At 36.1% G+C, this 26,407-nt stretch overlaps 1 protein-coding gene across 4 annotated transcripts in view; it reads left to right on the plus strand.

Annotated features, from left to right (window-relative positions):
* The first annotated feature begins 435 nt into the window (after positions 1-435).
* GRIA2 (glutamate ionotropic receptor AMPA type subunit 2) overlaps positions 436-26,407 on the plus strand; it is a 147,396-nt gene continuing 121,424 nt past the window's right edge. Inside the window, exons 1-2 of one of the 4 annotated variants that reach the window (XM_073892418.1) lie at positions 436-925; positions 1,460-1,600. In XM_073892418.1, coding sequence (XP_073748519.1) covers positions 838-925; positions 1,460-1,600 — 229 coding nt within the window. In that variant the 5' untranslated portion in view covers positions 436-837. The remainder of the gene's footprint in view (positions 926-1,459; positions 1,601-26,407) is intronic. The other 3 variants (XM_025874372.2, XM_073892416.1, XM_073892417.1) reach the window with 3 other exon arrangements.

A 26,407-nucleotide genomic window follows, 5' to 3' on the forward strand; every position in this document is an offset into this window, starting at 1 on the left:
AAAACGAAAACAAAAATTACTTAAAATGTAAAACAGTAGGGCCTGGTGAGAAAACGCTTCACCGGCAACAATTAGCAATTCGGCTTCTGCACAGCAGCCGGAAATCAGCTTTGCTGCGTTTGGTCCAGGCTGGAGCATCTCAGCGGCAGCTGCTGCGGAGGCACAAAGGTAGCACGAGGCGAGGAGTGGGGCGCTGTCCTCGGTGCTGAAAGGCAGAAGCGTTCGGTGGGCGCGACAGCTCGCGAGACCCGAGGTCTAGCCCAGGGGTGGCGGCTGCCCGGCTCTGAGCCGCTCTTTCTCAACGCCGCGCACGCGAAGCTGCCAGGGCAGTGCGGGGTGCGGGGTGCGGGGTGCGGGGGAGGGGTTGGACGCGCGCGCTAGCAGCCTGCCGCGAGTCGCGCACGCGCGCCCGGGACTGCCTGCTCCTCTGTGACTTGCGTGTGTGTGTATGTGTGTGTGTGCGCGCGCGCGCGTGTGTGAGACAGAGGGGAGAGGGAGAAGAGAGCGCGAGAGAGGGTGAGTGTGTGTGAGTGCATGGGAGGGTGCTGAATATTCCAAGACACTGGAACCACAGCGGCAGCTCCGCTGAAAACTGCATCCAGCCGGTCCTCCGGACTTCGGGAGCAGGGACAGGGCGCAGGGCATCAGCAGCCACCAGCAGGACCTGGGAAATAGGAATTCTTCTGCCTCCACTTCAGGTTTTTAGGAGCTTGGTGCTAAATTGCTGTCTCAAAATGCAGAGGATCTAATTTGCTGAGGAAAACCGCCAAGGAAGAAAGAGGAGGAAAAGGAAAAAAAAAAGGGGGGTATTTTGTGGATGCTCTACTTTTCTTGGAAATGCAAAAGATTATGCATATATCTGTCCTCCTTTCTCCTGTTTTATGGGGACTGATTTTTGGTGTCTCTTCTAACAGCATACAGATAGGTAGGTACCCTTTGTGCTCTGCTTTTGAATTGTGCATAATTTGGTGGTAATCTTTGTTCACAGTGGACAAATTAATTCATGTCATGTAGACTTATGTCATACCTTGACTGCATTCCAGATTTAAACTGCCTAGAATATACATGTTTTTCTTAGCATGAAGCAAAGGGAAAAGGCTATGGCTTTGATACAATAGAGGAAAAGGTGTTCTCATTTCTGATCCCCAAATTTTATTAATTCTGCCTCAAGCAACATTTTCCTGTTTGTTCAGGTCCTCTAGGGGGTCTGAATGAAAAGGTTTTGGTTGCCGGGAAAGGCTAACGTTTCTGGCCACCTACCTTGCCCTCAGACTCTCATCTGTGTCTTGACCCCTTAGCTTCCATTTGGAGATCAGCTCCCCGCTGCCCGAGTCCCTTGATGCGTTTATTCGGCCTATTAGCGAGAATAAGAGATTCCTGGGCTGTTGGGCGCTAGCGGGCTCCCCTCCTTTCCTTCCCTGGCACTGACACTGTTCTGCTTGGTGTTTGTTCTTTGCAGGGGGTCTATTTCCCAGGGGCGCCGATCAGGAATACAGTGCATTTCGGGTAGGAATGGTTCAGTTTTCCACTTCGGAGTTCAGACTGACTCCCCACATCGACAATTTGGAGGTAGCAAACAGCTTCGCAGTCACTAATGCTTGTAAGTAATGAATATTCATGTCTTTTGGATGCCGCCCGCGGAGCGCCCGCGAGTGTGGGGTGGTGTGTGTGTGTTTCTGTGTGTCAGTGTGTGGGTGTGAGTGACTGCACACGCGCGTGCGTGTGACGGCGTAGGGAGAAAGTGGCTGCAATCTCGGGGACCCCCGCTGGCGGGGAGGGGGTGAAGAGGGAGCAAAAGGCATTGAAGAGTGTGCGCACTAGGGAAGTGGGGTGAGGATTGGAGCTGGAGGGGGCTTCCTTAGGTTCTGGGGATTCTAGCTTATCTTGAGTGCTTCAAGAGAAGCCCTCCTTGCCCCCTCCCCCTCCCCCCCGCACCCCTTGCGCGACTGGTGGTACCCTGACCACAGACAACACGTTTATTCCCCCGGGCGCACAGTCGGTCTGCTGGATAGATCCCACCGGCGACTGCTAGAGCCCGGCCGCCTGCCCCGGCGGCTGCACTCCTCTCCTGACCCCGGATTTAAATCCACAGGCCCAGCTCGGGTTCATTGTATGGGCCCCGCGAGTCCTATATTCCCCGCTTCGACGGGACAAGTTGTTAAAATGGTTCTGGAGTTGGGCTCGGGATTGTTACATAACGCCCACCCGAGGGGCGCGGCGAGGCGCGGCGAGGAGCGAGGCTGACGCGGGCCCACCGCACGCCGTGTCGGGGAGGGGCGGAGCGGGAGCGCTGTCAGTTTCTCGGTGCTCGGCGGAGCTTCAGCCTAAGTTGAAGGGGGCCGTTCTGCTGTGGGCGCCGCGGTCAGCTCTCCGGCCGGGTGCGCTTTTTTCTCCGGTAGCGGGGCTCCAGCAAAGGCAGCGAGAGGAGAAGGACCCGAAAGAAAGCAGTTGGATCCGGCCGAGTTTGGAAATCAGAAGTCGCTGATCAGCCATTTTAGTCTTTGCAGTTATCCGTATTATCCCTATCACTCTGCTCAGGGTTCCGGGACACGCGATGAAGCTCTGTCAAGGCTTCAGACAAAGTAATAGAATCCAAGCCATTAAGTCTCTAAAAGGTTCAGTGGAGAGGCTCGCGGGCTCCTGTCCCGGCGCGCCCACCCCTGCGACGGCCATGCGCAGTGCAGCCGCCGCCACTGTGCCTTCCTGCCCTCTTCTCAGCGGTTGCCACCATTTCCTGCCCACCCGGTTGTGGGATTCTTTTCTGCCTTAATGTTCTCAGTTTTGATTAAATGGTTAACAGTTTCGGGCGGTGGGTCGCAGATGGCTCACCTTCCACTTTGGCTACAGTGTAGAGGAGCTAGAGGAAAATTACCACAGAAAAAGCCCAACTGCTGTGTTCCCACATTAGGCAAAGTGGTTGTCATCTCAATTCCCCACACTGAGCCTTAATCATATATTCGATAGGTTACCCTGATTATGGTATCAGGAACATCATCAACTCATTTTGAAACTACCACCGCTCGGATGAAGAAGTGAAACAATTTTCGTTTACTGATAGAACAGGGGCATTATTATGGTCATGTTAGACGTCTAGAATCCAGTTGTTTATAAAGAACCTATTTAAGAAGGTTTCAGTGCTATATGTTTTCTTCGAATGTTGATACCAAAGGAGAGAAGAAACTGAAGGGACAGGCGTGCAGGGAGAGATAGATAGATAGATAGATAGATAGATAGATAGATGAGACAAGGTGGATTTGCAGCTTAAAAAAAATTTTTCCGTAAAAGAACATTAAGAATATCTTGAAAAATTTCAGTACATGGATACATACAAAGAAGCCGCTGTAGTTTAATTATTGAAGGTTTTTATACTTGACCTGTTAACCAACCAGATTTAGGTTATTTACTTGATTTGATATCAAATTTCTATTTTTTCCTGAATTATGAGTTTAACCTACGTCTGTACTAAGTATCTAACTGTATATAATGGTATACTAGTGTGAAAATGCTTTGAAAAGTAATGAAACTAAGACAAGACTGTGATTAGTGGGAGTATGTAGATTTCTAAAACAATGTGAAAGTAATTGACAGGTACACTGTTGAAAATGGTCAGTGTTGGAGAAGTTCACTCATTGGTGAAAATAACGAGAGTGCCTAACTGAAAAAATAACAGATATGTCCACTGAACAAAATGAATATTCCTTGATTCTAAGAGATGTTGAATGACTGTGCTGGGGCTTTCTAAAGATTAAAGATTATTTTTGGTTTAGGTTAGGTGACTGGTTTAGGTCTTCAGTCTCCATATTTTTGAATAGACTTATTTTTAATATAAATTGTATTGAAATAAGTTATGCAGACAGAAAATGTATATATATCAGCACATATATAACTCCATGAATTTCCACAGAATGAATATATCCATGGCACATGAATTTCATCGAAAACACACACACACAATTTAATTTGTTTGACCATACTTCTGAGAAATGGGGAAAATCAAATCTTTATTTTCTGCAGATTTTTTTGTTTTTCTCAGAAGATGAATCTGAAATAAAAATGCATGTCTCCAGATCCCAAAATTACTCTACCTTGGGTTATTATTCTGAGAAACTAAAACAAATTGTGGTAAGCAACTGAATGCCTTTTCAAGTTTGGCATGTGCCACTCCCATGTTATAAGTAATCTTATTGATTGTTAAAGAGAACTAATGAGGCACTGTTATACAAAAGAGACATATTGGATAGAATTTTCTAGAGTTCACATTGACTCATTGACTGAGCAAATAACATTTGGGACTCAGTTTCTTCATTCCCTTAGGATTTTCACAATCTAGAGCTTGTAAAATGAACTGGAGTGTTTGTATCCTTCTTCATTTCTTTTTGTTTTGCCAAGGGCAGGAGAAAAATGTGAAATTAGTTTAACTCTTTATGTTCATGTAAACTACAACCATGAAGTCAGTAGTCAAGAAATGAATGGAAATCTCTAATCTTAAATTTGTCAAGGTGAGTCTTGATCATTTTAATCCTGCTTAAGGTTTTTCTCCAATGCTTAGCCTTTGCTTGCTTTTGTGGTCAGGGGAGTCCATGATTCTTTACTATATGAAGTGGAAGCAGCAGCATCAAATATGTTGATAGCTAAAACCAAAATGACTTCCTCTCATTTCCTCCAGAAATCTTAGGAATTCTATTTTTTAACTCCATTATTAAAATATGTATCATCAATCAACTTTCATAAAGTAGCTTGTTGTTTCACCTAGCTAAATTGTAAAAATCCCAGAGTTAAATGTATATATTAAGAAAGTGGAGTTTTATAACAACAATAAAATTTCAAGATAGAAGAGAAATTAGTTTACTAATTTAGTTTTATTCCTGAGATAAAGGAACTTATTTGGAAATGTCTAGGTTGACTCTGATGTAAGGATCTAGTCCACCAAATGGGTTAAGGTTATGCAAACGAAGTGAAGTCATTATATTGTCAACTGGGAAAAACGTGCAGGGCACCAACTCCCACATCTTTCCCTTTCACAGTCACAGTGGGATAGGGAAAGTACCTGTTTGTTCCCATTTGTTTTCAGGGGTACCTGAGGAAATAAAAGACAGGTTTCCAGTTCTTTCTTTCTCTTTCACTCTCCCCCCTCCTCTGTCCTCCTTTCCTTTCCTCCTTCTTTTTCTTCTTAGCTAGAGATAGTGCTAAGATTTTTATTTTTTCTTGAAAGCTGTTAAAACATAAACCTTTAATATGAGAAAATACAAACCATAAACCCAGGAGGAAAAAAAAAAAAAACAACTAGCATCCGATGTGTTCAACAGTTCAGACTAGTGATGGACCTCAAGAATTCCTCCCTCCCTCCCTCCTTCCTTCCCTCCCTCCTCCATTCCTTCTGTCTACCTTCCTTCCTTTCTTCCTTTCTCCTTCCCTCCCTCCGTACTCTCTTCCTTCTTTCAATATTACTTGAGTGCCTTCTGGTTGTCAGAGAATAAACGAATACTTTTCTCATAGAAATTCATTTTTTTCCTAACCTTGTCCTTCTGTACTCCTCTGAATAGTTTTCAAAGTCTTGTAGACCTTGCGGCCTTCAGTGTGCACTGGCCACCATGGTCTTACCTAAGAACCTTTGAGGATGTGACGATATTCTAATTGTTCTTATACAGAAGCAGTGTATTACAGAAACTCAGATTTTTTGAAAATAATAAATTTGATTTTGTCATATATGTACACACCACATATTGTATATAGTTTAACAAAACAGCAGATTTGAGGAAAATACTATTTTTACATTCTCAAAAAATTTAAGAAATTAGTACTCTGCTCATTACCAAAATTTCTTTAAAACAAAACTGTCTAAAGCAGCTACAAACATGAGTATTGGATCCCATAGGGCTTTAGAATGATTAATATGAGATTTCTCTTCAAAATCTTTCCTTTCTATTTCTTTTCATGAATGACTTTGACAAATTGCTATTAGTCTATTTTAAAATAACCTAATTTTATATTTCAATTCCATAAAATAAATTATAAAAATATTTAAAGAAATAACAGATAAAAATCCATTTTTTCTCTAAGCCAGCAGATGGGGATGTTGGAGAAAATATTGTTCTTTCATAAAACTGTTACGCACACTAAATACCTTTTGAAACCCTGTAAACACATTTATTTAGAGGAATTTAAAAAATATATAAATGACATTTACTTTGAAAAAGTTCATTTAAAATTCTTTGAAAAACAACTAAAGTGTCTTTTAAAAACAGAGTGCCTTTGATTTTATATAGATTATCTTGAATATCCTTGTAAAATTGATTAATATGATAATAAATAATTAAAAAAGGCATCCAGAGACAGCATGGATTATAAATGCTCTCAGAAGAGAGAGAATTCTAAAATTTTATTTTTTTGGCTTTTCAACATTGATTCTTCAGATATCATTTTTAAGGTGTATTTATCATTGAATTTTTGTTGTGAATTTTTGAAATTGTATATCTGTGTTCACTGAATTAATTCGTATTTGCGAAACCTTTATTACATTTTGCATGAATGCAACTGTGAGTATGTATGTATATGTGTGAGTATGGATATGTTTATATATAGTTATAGATGGGCTATCATGTCTTGCTATTTTTAATGAGGCAATTACTAAAACCTGGAGTTAGCAACATATGCAAAAATTTTACAAAACTAGAATCAACTTGGATGCTGTTAAGCCAAAATAAGAACTCATGGTATGAAGAAAACCATGAACACGTGTAACAGAACACAATACCTTACAACCTGGTGGTGTAAATATTGTTATATTAAGTTGGAGGTTACAAAGAAAGAAATAGCTCCTGATATGTAAGAATAATTAATTTGTCATTAGTTTTTTTTGTAGTTAAACTTTCGTACTTCACTTATCACAAGAGAATTTCAAGAAAATGATACATTATACTAAACAGAAATCAAAGAATTGCATCAGTTGAAACATTCTATTTTAGGATAAGAGAAAATAAGTATTTAAATTAAAAAACTACTATATGAAATGACAGAAACTTAAGGAGAATTTATTCCTGTGCTATTCCTTTTTGAGGTCTTGCAGGCTTAACCCGCTGACTCAAGAAGTATGGAGCATTTCCGTTTCACATCAAGCTTTTAACGTGATAAGGTCATTGCACTGTGACATTATGACAACAGAATGCTGATTCATGCTCAGACCTCAGATCCCCTCATAATCTCTTCCAGTAACACTGTACAAACTTTTGAACTTCCCCTAGGGCCCCCCAAATTTTAAGGAAGGCTGAAAAGAACAATTGTTTCCTAACTCTTCCAGCATGTATTGCTGTATAATTGTTTTCAGAGAATATGGTTTTTTCCTTCCTCTTCCTCTCTTCCTCCTCTTTGCCCTCCCCTTTTAAAAAAGAGTCAATGGAAATACTTAATCTGCAGAACAAATACAAGAAATAAAATTTAAATTTAAATAGAGATTTTTTTTTTAAGTGAACAAAGGATACATTACACAGAGCTAAAATCTTGTATTCGATTTAAACATTTTATTGGGATGGTAATGGCCACTGGATAAATTATGTTTCCTTTCCTTTTTATTTTCCACCTGGATTCTACTGAAGTTTCCCTAGATATGATTAAAATATTAGCTCTTTTATTATAGCAGTTTTCAGCCAAAATTTCTGAGATTTTTCTCTAGTGATTTGAGTAATTAATCCCAAACCTCTTATATGAGTAGGTCTCTTCAGTACAATAGGGTAATTAGTTGTTGAATTCTAAGTTAAAATTTCAAAATCCCCCCTGATTTAAAACATTTCAAACATCAAAATGTTTTTCAAAGTTGATTTTTCTAATTTGGAAAAAAAAAAAAAAGATGAGTGTGGTTCTCACAGTGGCGTTGAGTCTGACACTTATTATTTTTCAGTACTATTCAATTTATTTTGTCATTTTTGATCATTTTAATTTATAGAATGAAAACATTTAAAAATTAACTTGGGAAATGAAAATGTGGCCTTCTTAAAGGAGGCAGGATCATGCCATTGTCGTCTTTGTATCCTTCAGAAACCTTAGCCTAGTTCCTAGTGCATTGAGGGACTTAATGATTATTTATCCATTAAACACATTTAATATTATGGCAGATTTTCTTATTGTAGAATTATACATTTTGAAAAGTCAGAATTTTGCTTTTCCTTTCCATTTTGGTTTCAAAAGAAACAGTTTACTTGGCATCTGCCTCATAGCCTATTTAGAGAGAGGTGTCATATATTTTTCATTTTCATCTACAAGCTAGATATGTTCAAAGTTATCTTTATTCCTTAAGATACATTGCTATATATTAGAGCAATTTGCTGAAAAGTAGAATACACACTTTAAAGAGGATTTACAAATGCTGTTCAGGTGATGCCAAAGCCATGCTGCTAGTGGTTAGAATTCAAGACTCCATTATATGGGCCCTGAGAGTTATGGGTGTGCTCAGCTTCCATTTTAGTTTTGGACTTTTCTCAAAATGTGACTATACATATTCCTTGAATGGCCACAAAATTGTCAGTCTCCCCCTACCCCCACAATATAATATATCACAGTTTTCTGTGTTAATCTTTTAGTGCAAATTTTTTTAAAACTACCAAATTATAAATTCTTTTTTCTTTTAGTGGATATCTCAGAATGAGTTTATGGACACAGTTTCTTGTTGTGGACCAGTTGCTCTAATATTTGTGCTAATGTGTGCAGTTTTTTTATATGCATGCTTTTTTTTTTTTATACTTTTAAGATTTATTTTCCAGTAATTTAGCTTTGTCCTGTTTTTATTCTATGGATAATTTGCTTCAGCAAAAACCCCTCAACTTGTTATTATAGACTTTTAGTTTTTGGACATTAATTAACTCATTGAAAAAAAATCATTTAAAATGCTTACTACTGATTTGTAGCTTAAGGTCAAAGACAGTTTTAAAATTGAGAGCCTTGGAATTTGTAAGTGTCTTCAACTGTATAGAACAAATAGATTTGAGAGAATACAGGTTCATTATAGGAAGGAAATTTATAAGGAGATAGTTTCTTAGATTGCTTTAATTTTCATATCTTTTCACATTTCTCTCATAAATGATGCATGCACTCATCATAGTTTTACTATTTAGATTGTTCTTTTAAGGAATTTTAAATCATAGTGTTATGTAGTTTATGGGTTTGTTAATACTTATGTTTTTTCCTCATTATTTCAGTATTTAAAATATGAGCGCAAACTGTGTTGAACTAAGTGCCTAAATTTTAGTGTGTCCAAAATGTTTTGAATATGTTATCATATTTTTTCTATGGAATTTATTAACCCTTCATGTATAATTAATTTTAACTGATAAATACTATGATATTCACTTTTTAAAAAAGATTTTATTTATTTTTTTGAGAAAAAGAGCATGAGCAGGGGGAGGGGCAGAGGGACAAGCAGACTCCCCACTGAGTGGGGAACAGGATGCATGGGCTGGATTCCAGGGCCCTGAGATCATGACCTAGATCATGACCTGAGCAGAAGTCAGATGCTTAACCCACTGAGCCACCCAGGTGTCCCTGATACTCACTTGTTTCATGGTCCTCTGATACTTTCACTCCAGTTGAATTTCAGTGAACCTCACAACACGCTCCTTGAATGCAAATATTTTTGGTCTTATATTTATGAATACCCAATTATACTGATAGAAATGATAGAAATATGGTTATATAAACTGAATAAACTGTAGGCTTATTATTAAGATATAGTGAAGTGGTACCTGATTCTTCATCCTTACAAGAGAATCTGGCCTTAGTCGATCATTTCTTTTAAAGATTTTATTTATTTATTTGACAGAAAGAGACACAGCGAGAGAAGGAACACAAGCAGGGGGAGTGGGAGAGGGAGAAGCCGGCTTCCTGCTGAGCAGAGCCCGAGGCGGGGCTCGATCCCAGGACCCTGAGATCATGACCTGAGCTGAAGGCAGACGCTTAGTGACTGCGCCACCCAGGTGCCCCATTAGTTGATCATTTCTAACTTGAGCATAAATTTAATTGAAACTCAAGTTACATAATTTGATATAAGAAAGATTTTCTCAGCCTGTAAGTCTTTGCAGCTGATATTAAAGCTTTACATTACAATCCTATTCTCTTCCAGATTTAGTTTTCATTTTGCAATTCCCCTAGCCCTGGTGTTTAGTTCATTGCAGTTAAGGATGTCAGCAATTTGATTATGTTTTTTATTTCTTATGCAGGACTAAAAGGATAGAATGAAATAAATATTTTGAAATAAATATCTTCAGGCCAAGGGGAAAAGTATTTCTTTTTCTTTATTGTAAATTGAAATTGCCAGAGTGGGAAGAGGGCCATGGGAAAGCAGGATAAACTCCAAAAGGCAGTGTAATGTGGTACACTAGGTAGGGCAGTAGGAATTGGGAAGTGGAAATCCTTTTGTTTAAGCTTCTCTATGGCTTGGAGTCCCCCAGTTTGCAAGTCTATGGTCAGTCTTCATCTACACTGGCATTGAACTACTACAAAATGGTGAATTCTTACATCAATATTACTTTTGACAAATAGAAACTATTAACTACTTCCACAGGGAGACAAGAAGGAAAGGAGACATTATGCATCCTTTTATGCAAAACACCAATTTTAGGCACTTTATCATTCTGAGCTGGTAAAAAAATTTGTCCTTGGTAATTACGAGGTAAAATTCTGTCTGAAAAATTTTGGAAAGCATTGTAGATAAAAATATGTAATGTGGCACATCTCACTAGACTTTGAATTTAGGAGGGGCATGCACTGAATCATAGTAAACTTGACCTCCTGCTTGGGGTACCTGAGACATTGTAGCAACTGAACAACTGCTTGATAAATGCTGATAGGGCTCATCAGTAGAACACAGAAAAGTTTGTCTTTTAGTGTGTTATCCTGTGATAATATTTTCCATTTCTTTAACATCTAAATAATACTTTAACAATCCCAGATATATTTAAAATATATTAGCATCTTAGAAGAATATTCAACAATTTTTTAAATTAATTTATTTATTTGAGAGAGAGAGAGTGAGCAAGCGAGAGCACAAGCAGGGGGAGGGGCAGAGGGAGAAGCAGGCTTCCCGCTGAGCAGGGAGCCCGATGCGGGGCTCGATCCCAGGACCCTGGGACCATGACCTGAGCCAAAGGCAAACGTTTAACCGACTGAGCCACCCAGGCACCCGAATATTCAACAAAATTAATGATAATTCACAACCAATATATAATTTTGTCATTACAGTGAATTATTTAAAAATTCTTAAAGGCCATTTTGGCACTGAAATGCTGAACACAATGGTTAGTTTCAATCCAAAGAATAAGGATTATAAGGTATAGGATGATCGGTTTGGTCAATATATTTGAAAATATTGTCATATATATTTTAGTGATACTAACTTGGAACATTTTTAACTTACTCCTCACGGGCTTCATGTAAGCTATTTATTGTGGATTACAGATATTTAGAGGGACTGTTTTCAATGATCCAGCTACCACAGAAATACCCCTACAACTCTAGAGTTGGGGGGAGGGGCTGCCTTTAAAAAAATCTCTCATAGCAAGCCTTTAGCAAAGAAAGTTCTGGAAATGATGATTCTAGGGATGGTAGGAAAGGTGTGTGCTTTGCTCGTTTTTCTTGAAAGATACCTTTCAACTTATGTCATGATTTTTTCTTTATTCATGTCTTGTCTTGTGAGGAATTGAAAAGTTTTAATCTTGTTTTTAGTTTCCATAGGAAATGGAGATTTGAGCTTTATAATTCCCAAGCACTTTCACAATTTATAGCTTCACTTGTTTTTACAAATTTCTGGTATTATTACTGATTTACATATGCAGAGGAAATTTTAGGAAGAGAGGCAACAATTCACAGGGAATATCAAGGAATGATATAGTTTTAGTTCTTTGATGGGAAGGACTATAAATCCTCATCTTTATACTAAGAACACAGACACGTCAAGGGTTGTCATCTTAACGATAAACACACGCAGTTTGCAGCCCTGATAACATGTGAGACAGAATAGCATTGGCTAGGAGTCTGAACTTGGAACGAGATTCTAGTCCTATTGTTAGATGAGTGACATTAGACAAATTTAATCTAGGTGAGTCTCAGTTTCCACCTTTGTAAAAGGGAATCTATCGTACATTAGAGAACTGTTTTGAAGATACACAGTAGACATAAAACACTGTGTAATGTGGCTCATCTAAGTGCATGAAAATTAGTGAACTTTTACTATTCCTGTGTTAGGATCTTTAGGTACTTTTGATGCGTATTGATGTAAGAGGTGGGAGAAAAAGAAAAATGCATTTCTGGTTTCTTGTTGGAATCTTTTTCTACTGTTTGTGTAGCATAGCATGGCATATGTGTTTCATGGCAAAGAAGAGACTAGCAAAATAAATCACAAAAACCAATTAAAATTCTGTTTGGTGCACTAAAGTATGAAAAGACTGAGGTACCAAAACTCGGGTGATACCACAGCTTTCCCTTTGTAGCATATCACTTACATTTAGGATGTCAGCAATTTGGAACTCTTTTATCCCTGGTAGATCTTTCAAGCACATAATTAAGATATCATTTGATATCTTTTTTGAACTGTACACATTATAGATTCCTAATGTTTTATTTCACTTGATTAATTAAATTATATTTATTTAAATGAGAAGCTGTCAAGAGACCAGAGGCTTTGAAATCAGGCAAATACGGGTTTGAATATGATCAGTAGCTTTATGATACAAAGCATGTTTTTTTCTCTTTGTAGGATGAGGCTGTTTCCTCCTTACACCTGATATTATTGGAGGTTTAAATGAGAAAATAAATGGCCTTGATTAGTTTGTCATAAATGGTCCAAATATTCCCTTCCTCTCTGTATCCTAGCCCTTTACTGGGAACTAAACAGCATGCTCACAGCAACCGAAGAGATTAAAACTCTTGCCTTCAGAGAGCTTATGTATTTGATAGCTTTGTATTTATGTGTAACTTTCATCTTTTCAAAACATTTCCACATCCATTTGGTCTTTACTATAGGTAACTCTGTAAAGTTTATAGGATAAATGGTATTATTATACGGATTTCCGGATGAGAAAACAGAAATTAAGTGAATTGTTCTAAGCTACTGCAGGTTTATGGAGGAGCTCTTGCCTGCTGCTTCCTGGGCCAGAGCCTTTCCCCAGTCCTAGGTGGTAGTGAAGCTAGTGTATTAAGATGAGCAGATGTGATTTTTTTTTTAAAGATTTTATTTATTTATTTGACAGAGAGAGACCCAGTGAGAGAAGGAACACAAGCAGGGGGAGTGGGAGAGGGAGAAGCAGCCTTCCCGCAGAGCAGGGAGCCAGACCTGGGACTCGATTCCAGGACCCTGAGATCATGACCTGAGCCAAAATCAAGGGTCACACACTTAACCAACTGGGCTACCAAAGTGTCCCTTGGTTCCATCCTTTTAGAATACATGAAAGAGAAAGTAGCTAAGGAGAACTAATTTACCTCTCTGTGTAATTTTCAAATTAATAAGCTTCTTTAATATGGCCATTCCAACTAATATTAGAGACTAGGATTTTATTCTATTATCATTTTTTAGGAAACTGGTGAATATGCACACCTTACAATAATTTTAGGGTATTCTTGATCCACAAACCTGCCCCCTAAAATTCAAAAGATAAACAGAACAAACTGAAAATCATGAATAAGTTAACAAAAATGTAGATTCTGGTTAGCTTTAATTGTGAATATCTGATTTTATTCAGTTACCACTTTTACCATCAATATATTTGAGCAAGTAGAAATGATGGTAGATATTTCCCATGAATAGCGTGACGTTAAACACAAGATATGTTCATTGTGATTTCTTCCTTGTGGATCAATTATCTGCAACTTGCTGCTGGTTGGTTGGCCCATTGTCATCTTCCTTATAAGTTTCTTCCTCAGCATGAATAAGGGAGGCTCTCCTTCTTTTGGAGAATGGATAGAAACTTTTTGAGGGGATGTAACCGACAGTAAGTAAAAATAAGGAAATCCCATGAATGAACTAAAATTTTTCTTTGTTTATAAACTATTCATTACCTCATTTTGACTTGCATTAATCTGATGCTGCCTCATATTGCAGTAATCAGCATATGAAATCTTTAGTGTAGTCAGAACTTGGGTCAAAAGTGTTCTTTTAAAAGAAATCCATATATTTACAAGGTAAAGTTATACTGATAACTTTTGATTTGGACTGGAGGTAGAATGCATTGGATAAAAGTCAAATGCTTGTCTTCAAAATACTCATGTCTACCTTGTTAGTTTGTGTCAAAACTTACAGGATTTTCTTCTTTCTTTACCTCTTTTCTCAAACTTTTAGTAGATATCTGCTCAATGCCAATCCCTTGATGGTATCTGAGATGACAAAGAAAGATAAGGTTTCTATATTGGAAATTATTCAGTGGGTCCAAAATCTTTTTTATGGCAAACGTAGTAGTTAATCTAGGTTAGCTAAGTGATTTTCTTATTATGTTAGTGTGTGTAGGGTAGTCATGGTTTCTAGACTGTTTATAAATATTATTAAGTACCTTGGAACTAGATATGAATCAAAATATCTTAATAGAAATGGTAATTCCAAAAATTGTGAAGAAAACATAAAATGGTCTTGATGGAAGCTGAAAAATAATGATCTTAAATAGTGATTTAGAATATATTGTTGAAAAATAGGTAGCCAAATGAGGAACTAGTGATATTAATTATAATGTGAATGGAAGATCTGTCAAAAAGAATTGTAATTTTTAAATCAGATTTGTTTACATTTTATTTTGCATGATTTTGTTTTTTTCCTTCTCTGCCAAAAGCTTTTAAGTTGTTTGAACTGGTGTACACTATGGAAATTTTTGGGTGGTCTTTATATAAATTAATTAGATGTAGGCATATTATATAATTACCATAAATGCTATTTTAGCTTGTTACTGAAGAAATAAATTATAATTTTTACAATAATAAGTTTTATGAAATAGTTAAAAATATTGATATGTATAGTTATTTTGAAATTATTGAACTAACATATTATTACTTCTCTTGTAATGATAGGACAGATTTTATAAAATCTAAACTTGGATTTTTATAGCGGTTTGAGTATTTCAGGTAGAAGATTGTAATTATCTAAAAAATTGATGTAGGGGCACATTGGTGGCTGAGTTGGTTAAGCGTCTGACTCTTGATTTCAGCTCAGGTCATGATTTCAGGATCCTGAGATTGAGCCCCAGTCAGGCTCTGTGCTCAGCAGGGAGTCTGCCTGGGATTCTCTCTCCCTATCTCTCTGCCCCCAACTCCATGCTCCTGCTCTATCTCTCAAATAAATAAGTAAATCTTTTTTAAAAATTATGTAGTTTTAATATATAGAAAATATAAAAGAATTAAAATATTTGTGAATAATAACATTTTGGTATTTTGAATGATTTAAAACTTAAAACATGGAAAAATTAGAATTTAGATTCTTAAGGTCTTAATATTTTAAAGTTTAAAAATTCTGATCAAAATAACTCTTGCATATGGTAATTTTTTAAACACTACAAAAGGGAATATAATAAATATTGAGTCTTTTTCCCTCCCCCAATTCCACTTCTTTCAGATTATAACCATCATGGTTTCTAGAAATTCTAGTATAATATATGAACTGTGCTATCTGTATCTTTATTGCTTTTAACTTAACAAAAATTGGAGTGCTTCTTTTATCTGCACAGTTTCCATTTTCTCTGTAGTCCTTGCATAGTATTCTCTTGTTATTTAGCCCTATCTTTTGTTGATGATTTTTTCTACATTTTGCTATCTATTTTAATATTACGTGCAAATGAGTTTGCAGAATAGATTTCTGTGAGTGGAATAACCGAGTCAAAGGTGTTTGAATTTGAAATTGTGTTAACTGCCCAAAAAAGGCATATCAATTTACAATCCTACCTACAGTGCATGAGTGTGTCTGTTTTCTCCTGATCTTACTAGTAGTGTACAATACTGAAGATTTTAAAGCTTTCCTCTGGTACTTAATGGCTGAAATTTAAAACGATAATTTTTTTATTAATGCTAAAAGTTTCTTAACATTATTACTTGCATCTCTGTGTGTATGTGTGTGTGCGCCCATATACTTGTTCATAACTTTGCCCAGTTTTCTTTTGGGCTGTGGATCTATATTACTTATGGATACATATGATAAAGTAACAAACTTTGTTGTGTTATGTGGGTATTTTTGTTTTTCTTTTAACCTGTTTATGATTTTTCAGAGTCAAAATTTCAGTTCATGATTTTTAAGAATACACATATTCTTATTTTTTTAAATTTTGTTAACATATAATTTATTATTTGTTTCAGGGGTACAGGTCTGTGATTCAACAGTCTTACACAATTCACAGCGTTCACCATAGCACATACCCTCCCCAGTGTCCATCACCCAGCCACCCCATCCCTCCCACCCCCCTCCCCTCCAGCAACCCTCAGTTTGTTTCCTGAAATTAAGAGTCTCTTATGGTTTGTCTTCCTCTCTGGTTTCGTCTTCATCTTTCCCCTCCCTTCCCCTATGATCCTCTGTCTTGTTTCTCAAATTCCTCATATCAGTACACATATTCTTATATTTTAGTCAAATTTAGAGATTGTTTATTTTATTGCTTCAGGATTTTTGTGCCTTGCTCAGCAAGACTTTTCCCACTTAAAGTTATTTAAAGAAAAACAACTGTTCATTTTTAAAATTAGTATTCATCTTATTTTTGGTTTCATGATTCAGAATAAATCTTTGATTCATCTGGATTTATTTGATATAAATACTAAAGTAAGGATCTAGCTGTAGTTTTTCCTTCATAAGGTTAGCCAGTTGTTACAACACAGAATACTAAAAAATGCATTTTTTTCCTTATTGATTTGAAATGCCATCTAAGTTTTTTCTTGAGTAAACAAGTCTTTAGGGAGTTAAAAAAACAAACAGGGAATTTACCCAGAAAATGAAATAAACAAGATTGAAACTCTGTTACAGACAAAGGAATGTAAAGTAATGCAAGACACTTCCTTCCTGAGTAGTGCTGTTCTTATAAATTGTGCTTTTGTGTCACTATGCCTCAGAGTGATAAAAGGATGTCAGATTTTGAACATTAACTGAGCCCAGAGGGATAAATAAAAGATTTTGTTATGTTTTTTGGCTTGTGTCACAGCACTAATATCATTTAAATGGACTGCTAGTTTTGCATATTTCTCTGCCTATATCAAGGTTTAAGTAATGGGTTATGACTATGACTTGGCTTTTGAATATCACTTTGAAGTTAATTCAGTGTAGCAATCCATATGTGTTCACAAATAGAATATTAAAACTAAAGACCGCAATCCATATGCAATGAAGAAAGGTAAAGGAACTCAGATACTCATGGTTTTATTAACTAACATATAGTTTCATCCTCAATTTGTTGAGGATTCACATAAGAACTAGTTATATGGTCTCTCTAAAGCCAAATATCAACTTATTTATGATATAAATCTTATTTAATCTGAAATGCTAAATAAAACACTAACCTGTCACTTGCGTCAGAAAATACTTTCAATTTGCCTTATGGTATATGACATGCATTGTATATTTTTGGCCAAACATCAGGGAAATTTATAAATCTTTAATCACCGTATTTTGCAGAATGAACTTAACATGGTTAAGTTCATTTTCTGGCATACATTTTCTAATACATGTTCTTTCCATGATCATTAAAATGGGAAGATATTAACTTTTAAGATAATGAGTTTATAAATATATTTCTTTAAGTCTCTGAAAGACTCTAGTCATCTTTATGTTTTAATATATCTTTTGATGGATAAAAACATACCTGGGTGAAAATAAAAAATACATCATAGAACTGCAGTGTTAATAATTATTTATGGTAACATGTAAAAAATTAAATATTTTGTAAACATTGGTTTAGTCTCATTTCTTCCCCTAGTCATAAAGGCAAAGGAAAGTGAGGAAGAAAAAGCCATTTGGTGCCACTCTATAAAAAATGGGTGAAGTGCCACTAAGCAGTGTCCATAATGCCTCTCTGGTGTCATAATGGAGCGGAATGAAGTTAGACCAAGGTGGCAAATTTTTCAAGAATGGTCCGTAGAACACACAGTCTCTATTCTATTTCAAGGGATTACTTCTGCTTTTCTTTTGCCATATGTTCAATTGTGTCCAAATGTTTATTAATATATGTCATAGTAATTTTGTTTTGATTTAAAACCTCACAGTTTGTATTAACTTTCCATTTGCTCTTAGTTTTCTTTGCAAATTTTTATTTCAAAGCACTCGATCATATTTGTCTCTTTTCTGTTCATTTTTATTTATTTCTAAGTTTTTTCAAGTCTCTTGGACATCATAATTTTCCTGAGGTGAATCTAATTCAGGACATGTTTATTTAAATATATTTCTAAATCTAATGAACAATAATGAAAATAAAACTATGTGATGAATACTAATGAAATAATAATAATAATTATTAATAATAATGAAAAATCAAATGAATAAACGAAAAGAAGAATTGGACAGACCTGTAAATATAGAGAACAAACTGGTGGTTGTCAGAGGGGAGGTGGGTAGGGGATTGGCAAAATGGGTGAAGGGGAGTGGTAAACACAGGCCTCCAGTTAATGGAATCAATAAATCACAGGAATAAAAGGCACAGCATAGAGAATGCAGTCAATGGTATTGTAATAGCATCGTATGGTGGGTGATGGATGGTAGCTACACTTGTGAGCATAGCATAATGTATAGAGATGTCGAATGACTATTTGAACACCTGAAACTAATGTAACATTGTGTGTCAACTGTGTTCATATAAAAAAAGGAAAGAAAAAAATTTCCTCCAAAATTAACATAAAAACTTCCTGAGGCTCTGATTAGAATAGTTTTCCTAATTATAAAAGTTACATATTAAGAAATCTAAAAGAAAATAAAAATCATCACTAATTTTAACCAAGAAATAATCACTTAAAAGTTACGTGTGTTCTTTTCTGGTGCTTTTGTACATGAAACATTCTTGGATGGCAATAAAGACATTTGTACACTTAATTTTCATAGCTTTATAATATTCATACCTATAATTTAGTTCATCATTTTCTAATTTTGCAGATTTTGTTTGAATCCTTCTTTTATCCATTATAAAATATTGCTGCAATTGAAAATCCTTCTGCATATGCATTTTTCCTCATTTCTGATGACTGAAGTGTAATTATAGGATCAAAGGCCTTGAAGCGTTTAATTATTTCTGATATACACTAAGGAAATTCATACCAATTTATAGTCCTATCAACAATCTATGAAAAGTCTAATCTCACAGACCCTCAATATTATTGTTATTATTTTTAAAAGTCCTTATGTATTAGATAGCTAGAAAAATCTTCTTTGTCAATAAAAGTTTTTCATACTTATTACACATTTAGGTTTCTTTTTTCACATATTGTTTATTAGATCTTTTGCTCAGTCTTCATCACCATCTTGATATTTTTTTCCCATTGACTTGCATGAATTATTTATCCAAGACAACGTTGGCTGGAGAAGTTGGGGCTAGGGAGTTAAACATCCAGGTATTAAGTGCTTTGGCCCAGACAAGGTCCATGATACTTCACCTTCTATGTTGTTGGTTATAACTATTCACATGGCCATGCACAACTTAAAAGAGTGCAGACTAATTTCCTTTAAAATAATTTTGTGAAAATAATAAGTAATAAAATAATAAAACTTTATCATATATACATATATGACTGTGGTGGATATTGATTCCTAGGATGAAAATTGTATTTTCTTAGAACTTGGAAGGAATCACATGCTTATCTTCTATCATCAGATATTGTTGAGAAGTCTAATTCTTATTTTTGTGAATTTATTATTTCCTTTCTTGAAGCTTTCAGGGTCTTCTTTATCTTTAGTCTCCTAAAAATTCACAGTTATACACCTGTATGGAAATTTTTTTTCCATCCTACTCAGCACTCTATTTGAAAACAGATTCTTCCTTAAGATTTAGGAAATTCTTAGCAATTATTACTCAGAGGATTTGCCCTCTTCCATTTAATTATTTCTTTCTAGATAGCTATTTAGATTGACTTTTTTCCTGCTCGTTTAGAATTATTTAATATAACATAATATAAACATTTGAAAGTAAGCCATCATCAGTTTTCTTCATACTAGACCCTTAAACTTTGTTTTTACTAGTATATTGCAATTAAAATAAATCATATAGCATTAATTTTGCTATATAGAACATCTAACTAATTTTAAGGTTGTCCTCAATGATTATTCCTAAATGATGCTTAATCAAGTGTTCACTTTTCCCTTCCTACTCATTTCATGGTTATTTAAAAATATAGCTTTTGTGGTATTGTGGAAATCACAGAAAATCCCTGGGTGAAGGAAACATATTTGTGAGTGATGATGTAAACAATACAAAAAGCAAAGACTAAACATTAAAATGAGGGAAACAGATGAGCAAGAAAATGTGAGCAATGACATAAATAATAAGAGATATTTGTTCTGCCCATTTCACATTACCGATTCTTTTCTCATCTTGGTCGTTCCCTTTCTTGTATTTAATTATAAATTGTTTTCCTTCCTCTTTACAACAGTTCTATGAAACCTATATATTCACAGTTTTTACCCTTGCCATCTCATTCTTTTGAAAGACTCTTTCTTTACATTGGCAACATAGTCGAATGTTTTCTATTTTTTTGATATTTCATCTTAGGTGTATGAGTTTTGAATTTTGAATGTGATGATCATGATAAGCTTCATTTCCAGGTTCTTGATCCTAAAAATCAGTCAGGTTAAAGCTTCACCTATATTTTAATAAGTGCACCACTAATTATCAAATAGGGGTACTCAGGAAAAAAATATATTTGATAGAAAAAAAAAAGCCTGGAGATTTAGGGATTTTATTTTTTATTGTCAACCTTTATTTGCCCTTTTCCTTGTTGATAATGGAGGCCATTGCAGAAAATGAAAGTACAATGAAAAAGTCACACAAATGATACATTAGTGGCTGGGAGAAAATGCAGTTTATTAAATAATTTTTTGTTTTCTAAAGAAAATCAGGAAGATTGATTCATATACTTTCTGATGATAGAGGTACTGGTGAGATTGCTACTCTCTTTAACTCATCTGAAGAATTTAACATCTCTTCCCTAAAATGTATCTATAGTTGATTCTCACCAAATGCGTGTAAAGTTGATTCACAATAGTTATGTTCTGTAAAATCACTGTGAACCCCAAATTAGGGAATACTGAACCATTGCTCCTAAGGAAGTAGAGAGTTAGATTCTCTGGTCACAATGTTTCCATCAACTGATTGATACATAACCTTTGATATGTGTTTGAGTTTCAGACACCTTATTTAATACATATTGTTGATCCACTCACATTGAACACATGTCTGAGCAGTTTATCTAACACATACATTTTCTCAGTAAGGCACATCACACCCTTCTTATGCTTAGGAATACTTGACAGTTGCAACCTGTCCTGGGATCGTGTTCAGCATTATGCTTGGGCATTTTATTTTATTTATTTACTTTTAAAGATTTTATTTATTTATTTGACAGAGAGAGACACAGCGAGAGGGGGAACACAAGCAGGGGGAGTGGAAGAGGGAGAAGCAGGCTTCCCGCTGAGCAGGGAGACCAATGCAGGGCTCGATCCCAGGACCCTGGGATCATGACCTGAGCCGAAAGCAGATGCTTAATGACTGAGCCACCCAGGCACCCCATACGTTTGGGCATTGGGTAGAAGGGCTGCAAGTGTTGAATTGGGGGTTACAAATAAATTTTAGGGAGTAGGCGAATTTGCACATGCAAAATCCATGAATAGTGAAAATTGACTGTATTTGTTTGATTTGAGCCAGTTTTGGCAATTCAGATAGCTTTCTATTTTTTCTTTTTAGTAGTCTGATAGAATAGAAAGAATTTCACCTTGCTTTGAAATGTTTGTAATTACCTATGCTGATAAATGACCTTGGATTTGAAAGGCTGAGAAACCGACATTACTTTAAACTCTGTGGAGCAAATTGAGGGGTAAAAAAATGCTTATTTCCACAAATTCTAGTTCATGATGGCACAGCTGAAGGACAAAGCACTTTATTTTATTTCTTCTCTAGAGGATATCCCCTAAATGAGAAAGGTCTAAAGCACCAAAAGGCATTAAGCTCCTTTGGGGTGTTTAAGCAGTGATTTTTGTGTTGTGTTCTACATTTTTTCCACTTGTGTATTGCCAGTCTTCTCACTGGGAAGGTCCAAGTGCCAACGAAGACAGAGAAATGAGAAGTGCACAGGGCTGTCCTGTGTATCTGTGCATAGTGTACACACAATTTGGCCGTGTGTTGGGATGGATCTAGGCTTCACACGGGTTTAGTGGAATCTAGGTACCATTTTTCTCAGCACTGAGGAGGTTGTGGTGAGGAAGATTGGAAAGGTATACATCCTCATGGAACCCACATTAGATTGGGATGAGTGATAATAAACTGATCAACAAATAGAAAAGAGGCGATTATAGGTTGGGTTACATGCTTTAAAAGAACTCAGTAGGGACACGTGATGGAGGAACTAGAAAAAGACAGTATGTTAGGTGCATTCCTGGGGGAGGTGAGACCTAAGCAGAGGCCAGGCAGACCAGAATCAGCCTGATGGATGAAGGACAGGGGAAAGAGCATCCTTGGTAGAAGCCACAGGAAGTACAAAGAGCCTGAAAGAGAAAATTCTTGGTGTGATTACTCTTCAGGAGAAAACCAGAGGAGTTGCAGCATAGTAAGAGAGCCAGAGAGTGGGCCAAAGAAGCTCGAGAGAGTAGTACAGGAGGCAAAACACACAGTTCTTTGTAGATCATGGAAAGCAGCATGTGTGTTAACTTATGCATATTCAAGATTCAAATCTATCTCAGACTGGAAGGTAAACAGTAAAAAGATCTTATCCCTTAACAACTCCGCTTTATCAGAGTGAATGTCAGCAAAAATATTCGATAGGAAGAAGCAAATACAGTTTCGGTACTCACAAAATCATTGTAGGATGACAAAATTATTTTCTTTGGATTGGATTTGGATTTGCCTTTATTTTGTTCAGTATGAACAGCTCCCTAGAAATGTCTTAGGCAACAAAGAATTTCTATGCTTACAGGGACTTTCGGTCTGTTGTGCTGTGAATGGCCCTATATAAATGAGGCTACTGATATGACAGTTACATTATAATTCAGGATCCTCAAAGTTTGTCCCTTACTTGTTGCTGCAACAATCTTTTGAACAAAGCATCTGTCATCTTTGACTTCTGAAATTTTCATTGTGAGAAACAGGAGATCACGAATGGAGAAAGTCTGGCCTTGGGGGTAAGGGAGGGGTCACCATTTCCCTCTTTAGCTTCATAGGCTGAGGCAGAGTTAGTTGCTCATAGTGAGGATGAATGAGGTCATCCCGGAAGCCATGTTGGCGGCTCCATGATTACTCTCCCCTCTGAAAGCAAGTGTGGAAAGAAATGTGAAATTTAATGTGCTCATCTGCTGATCGGTCCTCATTGCCTTGGCCAAAACATGATGTTCTTTGGTTGAAAAAAGAGCTGCTTAAAAAACACATAATATCAGAAGGATTGCCATTTTCCAAAAATTTATATTTACTCAATTCATTTGTATAATAGAGCTACCTAGTGCATGCGGTGAGTATTTTCATACACTTTAAAATGGTAGCAGACAGAGTAAAGTTACTGCTTTGAGTATACTAGACCCTCTATGGAAGCTGTGATTCTCACTGAAATCCCCAAGGTCCACTACTGTTTTTATTTTCAGGTAATTATGGTGGTGTCATATGCTTCAGTGTTTGTTTATGCTGCCAGGTCCAATATACATCTATGGAATGAACTCTGCTTTCCTTGTGAAAAATAAAACAAAACAAAACACTCTGCTTTCCCTTTCTCCTTATCTTCGTGATAACAGACTTGGAGTTACATGTCATTCAAAGGAGTAGAATCCAACCTAAGAACAGTCCCTTTGAATCTTCTCCTATATGCCTTATTAGGATATTTATGCTTTCTGAATGGCTTGAGAACAGGGTTTCCTTGGGGGGAAACTGTTAAAACTCAACAACTTGGTAAAATTGAAAGATGAAGAGACTTTGTTATATTACTAGAAACATGATAAGTGAAATGAAATCCAATGATAAAATATCAGGACCTCAGAACCCCAGGATGGATGCCATGCTAAATAGTAAAGGCAATAAATTGTCAGCCTTTGGGGGATGCTTTCTAGGGAGAAAGATTTCAAGACCTCTCCTGCTAGTCTATTTAATCACAAAATAACTCTTCTTGTCAAGAAGTTCTGCCTTATGTCTAACTTAATTTGTCTTACTGTAATTTATCCTTTCTTTTATTCAACCCTTGAAAAAGAAGCAAAAAAAAAAAATTCTTTGCTTCCTCAGCATGATAGGACTCCATATACTTAAAGATGATAATTAAACTATTCATTTATTTTCTAAGTAAGGGACTCAACTCAGGCTTCTTCAAATACATGAGTTCATGCTCTGGTTTATTTTTTTCATCATATATAACTTCATTCCTATTTTGTTTTATTTAAGAAAAAAGAATTGAGACCTGGTAGGTGCAATAGTAATAATTTCTAGCTAATGCTGATGATGGTTGAGGCATTTGTTCAAGATAATATATCATTTAATATTGAATACATTCCAATATTACATTTAGTTTTGAAATAACTACATTATATTGATGATACTCATTCAATATGTAGGTGAAGATCTTGCTGACCTTTTTTTGTTTGTTTTTTATTTTTTACTTTATTATTCTTGTGTTTGGTTAGGAATCCTAACTGCTACTTGTTAGCTATGTAGTATTGGACAGACTAGTTAGCCTCTCTTGGCTTTAATTACCTTATTTGTGAAATACGAATAATGTGATATTGTCTCTATAAAAATATTTAATGACCTGCTAGGAATGTAGTAAGTGCTCAAGAAAAACAAGTTTTCATTCTGAGTACATTTTCTTATATGTATTATTTGAAGTTAATACATTTATTCATAGTGAAATAGGATGTTTGTTCAACTTTATTTTTTTTAAAGTAGGCTCCATAGTGGGCTTGAATGTGGGGCTTGAACTCATGACTCTGAGATCAAGGTCTGAACTGAGATCAACAGTAGGATGGATGCTTAACCCACTGAGTCAGCCAGGTGCACGAGCTTTTCTTTATTTTTAATAAATATTTTTTTATGATGTGACCCTGCTTGCTCTATTTTAGTTTCATACTTTAGTAGTGATATTACTTCCTTCAAACATAAATTATAGAATGGAAATCAGATTTATGGAGTTAGGTTTGCTTTTTATAAATTCGCTTTAGAATCTATTCAGGATTTATTCTTCTAAAGGGCTTTGAGCTCTGTGTCTTATTATGTCCTCTGCAATATCAAAGATTGAAATTAGGGGATGCCTGGGTGGCTCAGCCGTTAAGCGTCTGCCTTTGGCTCAGGTCATGTGATCCCAGGGTCCTGGGATCGAGTCGCACATCGGGCTCCTTGCTCAGTGGGGAGCCTGCTTCTCCCTCTCCCTCTGCTGCTCCCCCTGCTTGTGCTCTCTCTCTCTCTCTGACAAATAAATAAATAAAAATCTTAAAAAAAAACAAACAAAAGCAAAGATTGAAATTAGGATGATGTTATCTATAGTTGATAGGCTACATCTTTGTAGTTTGTAGGGACTTTCACTTGCGGGGTAGGGCTGATTTTTCTTCTCAGAAATATTGAGTCATCATTTTTTAAAATCTTCACTGTTTCATTAAGTGCTTTAGGAAACATGCTCTCGTACTCTTATATAAAAATATATTAAGTTTAAATTTAAATTTTTCATTTCTATTTATTTTCACCCTGAATTTCTACATTCATGTTAGAACAGATATAGAACATGTATCACAACTAGTGATAAAATTTGAAAGCTACTTCCTTTTACAATTGTAATTTACAATTACATTAATTATGCTTTAATACATTTCCTTTCACCAGTTGATGGGAAGATGTTTCTTGCCTATTCCTTTTATTTTGTCTCACCCAGATAAAGATGAAAGTCTGTAATACTTGGGACTCATCAGCAAGTTTCTACTACATGGCTGAAAATTGTGCCTTTCCATAATCGACAAGTACTTTCCAGGTATATTTTCTGACAGGCCTTCTGAGGAAGCAAACCCAGAGTCATGTTACAAATACGCTAGGAGGAAAAAGACAAACACACTAAAGATTTGAAGATGGAATGCTTATGTCCTTAGATATATGTAGGATGTGGATCTAGAAAATGCAGAGATCGTTATGATTGATGAAACTGGGAAATGCCATTTATTTTGTGTTAATGTGGAAATAGAAGAAAAGAGGTCATGGACTTAACGTGTGACTCTTAAATTAGTAAGGTGCCCAGAAACATACCTAGCACGTAGAAGGAAATCAAT

Source organism: Callorhinus ursinus, unplaced genomic scaffold (assembly GCF_003265705.2).
Source record: "Callorhinus ursinus isolate GAN/ISIS: 27379988/994484 unplaced genomic scaffold, GSC_fseal_2.0 scaffold4, whole genome shotgun sequence".
NCBI classification, from domain to species: domain Eukaryota; kingdom Metazoa; phylum Chordata; class Mammalia; order Carnivora; family Otariidae; genus Callorhinus; species Callorhinus ursinus.